Below are 5,875 nucleotides of genomic sequence, written 5' to 3' on the forward strand. Positions count from 1 at the left end.
GGGAGTGAGTGTTGTAGCTTGCATTAGTATGCACAGTATGTTGTGGGAAGGGATAAAACCAGTCAGCACAGCCAGTTCTTAGCTGTCTCCCAGAAGAACTGAACACTGACACAGGGTGACTGACTGATCAGTGATGCGAGGAGCAAGGAAATCCCTGTTGGGCTGTGAGTACATGATTTGTAATAGTTTTATGTTATGTTGATAACTTAGTTGTGTTGGGAAACTGTTTTGTGTCAGTGAACAGCCAGTTTAAGTTAATCTTGTGGCTTGCAGAAAGAAAAGGGGTTAATGTGTGAAAGCTACCCATTAAGTGAGGGAAGTACTGGCCTATATCTTTTGTAGGGTGAACTTTTTACTGTGCGCTGCTTGTAGGAAGTACTTGAAGTAGGTAGTGTGTGCTGCCTTAGTGTGTGTTGCTTTTGCTAAGTAGGGTAAACTGCTTAGTGTGTGTGCTGTATTGTAAAGTAAACACTCTATAAAAAAAAACCCCACTCCATGTGGCCCTGCTATTAGTGTGAGGAGAGAGAGCGAATGAGTGCAAGTGAGTGTGCATCATCAGTCGATCCTATATCCTCTGTCTGCTCCCCTCTCTCTTGGAATAGAATCGAACGAACCACAACACTTTCAGAACACAGTTTTTACATTACAATAATTTTATTGTGAATTTGTAAGGTGGTGTTTTTTTTGTTTTTGTTTTTTTGTAGCATTTTGGTACGCTGTTGTTTCTCAGTTGTTTTTTTTATGTATAGGTGTCATTTTCTGGTAAATGCTATGAACACCATTTCCAGCGTATGTATTATATTTTTCGATTGTTTAGCTGTTTCGTAAATGTTTCAGGAAATTTTCCTTTCATGGCTTAATTGTATTTATTCTGCATTTATACGTGAAATGTTTCGCCAATGAATGATACAGTCAAATATTTCATCTGTATCTTTTTTCTTTCTTTTCTTTTTTTTCTTTCCTTTCCAAATAATACGAATTTCGTATTCAATTTTACATTTGAACAATGTTCGCCTTTTTCCTTCAAAACATCTAAATTCCTCGAAAACAGTTGATGCAATTTACAGTGTCAAAAATAGTGTTTAACTGTGTCTTTCTCGTTTCTATGTTTGTTGTACCCATTTTTGACAATATTGTTTTTAACCAGTATACTATGGGGTATAATTTGGAAACCATTTCAGTCTTATTTCTTTTACTCTCTTCGCTCATTTCAAAGTGGTTTCCCCATTTATTGCAACATCTAGTTTTAACTTCCACTTGACACAGCAATTCATGTGATGTTTTTTTTTCTTTAAACTGGTTCAAGTAATCTGTAAAATGTTTTCAATCTTTTCTAAGCATTAAGTGTAATTTGTTGTCTTTTTGTTTTCTCTATTGCAGGTTTTATTTCTTACTCGCATATTGTTTGTGATTAAGTATGCTTAATAGAATGTATAAATTCCTAATGCCGTACTGTTCTGTAAGATTTGTGTAACTAAGGAAACACATCTTTTCATCAACCATATCTCTAACCAGAAATATACTCTTATTTGTCCAGTTACCATGACTAAGAAAGCGAACATTTTCATCAACAATAAATTATATCTAACCAGAAACATTCTTATTTGTCCAGTATTGTAACGTTCATATACGCCCGAAATAAATCTTTCCACATTTTATTACATTCAGTGTTCACAGATTTTCTTCGTGCATACAGATCCGGTGCATTGATTTTTGGGTATTTTACTGGTAGTAGTAGTGGTAGTGGTAGTAGTGGTAGTATTTACCATTGTTATTATTGTTGTGTCTTATCGTTACTGTTTTTGTTGTCACAAGGACAGATTGGAAGACTAGGCAATGCCTAAAATCTTTATCCTTGAGTAATAAAGTTTTTGAATCTTGAATCTTTCTCTGTGTTTGTGTCTTTCTTTCTTTCTTTTGTCACTCTCTCTCTCTCTCTCTCTCTCTCTCTCTCTCTCTCTCTGCCTGTCTTTCTCTCGACTGGTACATACCCGCAACATTAGCGGAAGCAGGCATGTTTCCTGTTATCTCTGTCACTCTGTGTGTGTGTGTGTGTGTGTGTGTGTGTGTGTGTGTCATTGTCAGTACAACAAACAGTTAATCTGACAATAAATGGTTTCAGTCAGTGTGTGTGTCTGTCTCCTTTTCTTACCTCCCCCCTCCCCCCTCTAAAGGGCCGGATGTAAAAAAGCAATTGTGCTTATTCCCTTACCCTCGTGAAATAAAATTTCGTTAGTTCTCCCCCCCCCCGCTCCCCCCCCCCTCTCTCTCTTTCTCTCTCAATAGAATACAAGAACATATTAGTTTTCTATGTCCTCTCAAGGACAGATTGGAAGAATGGGCCATGCCTAAGATCTTAATCCTTGAATAAAAAAACGTTTCGAGTTCTGTCTCTCTCTGTCTCTCTGTCTCTCTCTCTGTCTCTCTCTCTCTCTCTCTCTCTCTCTCTCTCTCAATGGAATACAAGAACATATTAGTTTTCTATGTCCTCTCAATAACAGATTGGAAGAATGGGCCATGCCTAAGATCTTAATCCTTGAATAAAAAACGTTTTGAGCTCAGAGTTTCTCTCTCTCTCTCTCTGTTTCAATAGAATGCAAGAACATATCAATTTTCTATGAAACATTAAAAATAACAACAACAAAAAAAAAAATAATAGAGCATAACGTGCGAGGGACAAGAAAGGAAAAGAAAGACAAAAATACCAATGTTCATTTTACATCTCCAATATATCAACCATTTCCAATTGGAGTGATGGCCTAGAGGTAACACGTCCGCCGAGGAAGCGAGAGAATCTGAGCGCGCTGGTTCGAATCACGGCTCCACAAGACCATGAGTGATGGTCTAGACGCTAGTCATTCGGATGAGACAATAAACCGAGGTCCCGTGTGTAGCATGGACTTAGCGCACGTAAAAGAACCCAGGGCAACAAAAGGGTGGTTCTTGGCAAAATTCTGTAGAAAAATCCACTTCGATAGTAAAAACAAATATAACTGCACGCAGGAATTTTTTTTTTTTTTTAATTAAAAAATGGGTGGCGCTGTAGTGTAGCGATGGGCTATCCATGGGGAGAGCAGCCCGAATTTCACACAGAGAAATCTGTTGTGAAAAAAAAAAAAAAAAAGAGAGAGAGAGAGAGAGAAATACAACACAATTTCATACTTTCTTCTGGTATGAATGACTAGACGTTCACTACTGTAAACATCATATCCACTCATAAAAAAATGTCAGAACAACGCGAGAACTCACAATGTTTATAGTCCTCACATGCTCTCTCTCTCTCTCTCTCTCTCTCTCTCTCTCTCTCTCTCTTATTTTTCTAGTACGAATGATTTAGTCTGCCCTCTATGTAACGAATCTCAAGAAAACAAATTACATTTTGTTCTTTGTTGCCAGGTGCTAGGAAATATTCGTGAAATGTTTATAAAAGCAAAATATTACAAACATCCCTCTTTGTTTAAATTAAGTCTGTTAATGTCGTCAAGCAACAGTAAGGACGTTCGTGATTTTTCCTTGTTTTTGTATAAGGCTTTCAAACTTAGAGAAATAGCTACTTCGTGAAATGAATATAATTATGTTTTGTTATCTGCATTTATGCTTGTTTGCTTATGTTGTCTTATTGAGTTGTATAATGTTCATATTAACCCCTTCACTTGGGGCTGAGGCCTATATGTGAATAAACCATTCCGTTTCCGTTTCCCTCTCTCTTATTTACGACTGAATGTTGAAATCTAAGGCTTTCACTATGTGCATGGGGTTGGAGGGAAGGAGACTGGGGTAGGGGTGGGGATAGAGAGTTCTTTAGTTTGTTGCTTTGTAGTAGTCTTTTTTTTCCCATACGTTTCTCATGTGATTTTCAGTGAAATTTGTCGTTGATATCTGTCTTGTTAATAGTTCTGTGTTCATTTGTTCTTTGATGCAGCTCTACCACCCCACCCCACCCCCACATCCCTCTTTTTTTCCCTTTCTTTTATACCCCAGGGCTGGGTGGAAAAAAGTATATCTTTTGCTTATCTCATTATCCTGGTAAAATAAAATAAAATTTCGTTTCGTTTCGTTTCTAAACATAATGAAAGAGATATGATTTGTCCATTTTGTTTAAAAAAAATCAAGGAAGATGAATTATATTTTGTTTTATGCTACCCAGGCCTTAGTGAGATCAGACTGCAGTTTATTCCATGCAAGTACTACCAATATCCGTGTTAAGTCTTCTGATGTCATCCACAAGACAACATGACTCGCATAATCTATCACTTTTCTTATATATAAAGTATTCAAACTTAGAGAAATTGTAATCTCGTATTATGTCATGAAGTATTGTTTCTCATGTCAAGTGTTATTTTGTTGAAATCTGATGTTGTTGTTAAATGTTTTCTAATAGTATTTGTTCACTTACCCTTTCATGAAGGGCCATGGCCTGAAGAATAAACCATTCGCATTCGCATTCTTTCTGTGTGTGTGTGTGTGTGTGTGTGTGTGTGTGTGTGTGCTCTTGTTCAGCCTATGATGAATGTCCAGTGTCCATGCAGTGTCTCTGTCAGTTCTTGTTCTTGATCTTCTCCTTCTTTTCAAATTCTTCTTCAGTTTGAAGAAAAAAAAGAAAGAAAGAAAGGCACACATATATATATGCATGCATGCATGTATGTATATAAAGACAAAAACAAAACAAAACCTTTCTGACACAGTTAGGTCCACCACAACCACAACCACAACCACCACCGTCATCACTGCAAACGGATACACACCAGGAAGAAGAATGACTGGTGATGCTGATAGATGATGAATTGGAATGACGCAAGCCTGCTGATGTTTTCCGATATTTAGGGGTTTACACCGAAAACCTTCGCACAGTAATGAAATTGCCCCGAGTTATTATATAAACTGCTAAGCATGTTCGAGTGAACAAGAAACGATTAAAAACAGGAGAGTGATTTTAAAAAAAATGGACAGGGCTGGATTTGATGGATTGATTGATTTTCCTTAATTGTTTTGTGACGATGACGAGCTTATGTTGAAGAAGAGAGAGAGAGAGAGTGTGTGGGTGGATGGGGAGTGGGGAAAGGAGGGTCGAGGGGGCGGGGGGGAGGGGGGGGGGGGATTGAGGGTGTCGGAGGTGGATGTGTGCGCGTTAGAGAGAGAGGATTGGGAGAGAACAGTGGTATGGACAGTTCGCTGGAAAAGACAGGACACACTGGCACAGAGAGTGGGACTGGGGGGTGTGAGGGTATGGAGCATGTTTCTTTTTTGTTTTGTTTTTGTTGTTGTTGTTGTCTTTTTTTTGTTTGTTTTTGTTTTTTTGCTCCAGCTGAACATGAGAAGTTCCGCTTTTACATGCGATCAGAATTGATGTAGAAATCTTCTTACTGACTAATCATGATTGACTGCATCTCTGCACTCTGTATGTCAGCCCATTTCCTCTGGAGGGGTCATAAAATGCACGGGACCAGAGAAACGCCGCCACTAAATAATCAAAAATCAAAAACAACAGTTTAGAACACACACACACACACACACACACACATACACACACAATCACACACACACACGCACGCCCCCTCCGCCCCCTCCCATAACAGCCTCGCCCCGCCCCCCCCCCTCCACCCCCCCGCCCCCCAGACCCCCTCTTCCCCCCCCCTCACCCCCCCCCCCCCACACACACACACACCACGCAAATGCAGTGCCGACAGGATGTAAAGATGTTCGTGACCTGACCAACACTGCTAGTAAACCAAGATCATGTGGGAGAGGAGGGGGGGGGCGAGGAGGTGCCGGGACCGGTGGGAGGGGGGGGGGGGGCGGGAGGAGGGGGGGGGTGTAAGAAAAAGAGGGAGGGGCCACGGTATAAAAGATAAGGAAGCACTCCCAGTCTGCCCCA

At 39.7% G+C, this 5,875-nt stretch overlaps 1 protein-coding gene across 1 annotated transcript in view; it reads left to right on the forward strand.

Moving 5' to 3' along the window:
• LOC143295123 (kynurenine/alpha-aminoadipate aminotransferase, mitochondrial-like) overlaps positions 1-1,546 on the forward strand; it is a 19,086-nt gene extending 17,540 nt beyond the window's left edge. Inside the window, exon 6 of the mRNA XM_076606686.1 lies at positions 1,538-1,546. Coding sequence (XP_076462801.1) covers positions 1,538-1,546 — 9 coding nt within the window. The remainder of the gene's footprint in view (positions 1-1,537) is intronic.
• The last annotated feature ends 4,329 nt before the right edge of the window (positions 1,547-5,875 follow it).

This window comes from Babylonia areolata, chromosome 20, assembly GCF_041734735.1.
Source record: "Babylonia areolata isolate BAREFJ2019XMU chromosome 20, ASM4173473v1, whole genome shotgun sequence".
NCBI classification, from domain to species: Eukaryota; Metazoa; Mollusca; class Gastropoda; order Neogastropoda; family Buccinidae; genus Babylonia; species Babylonia areolata.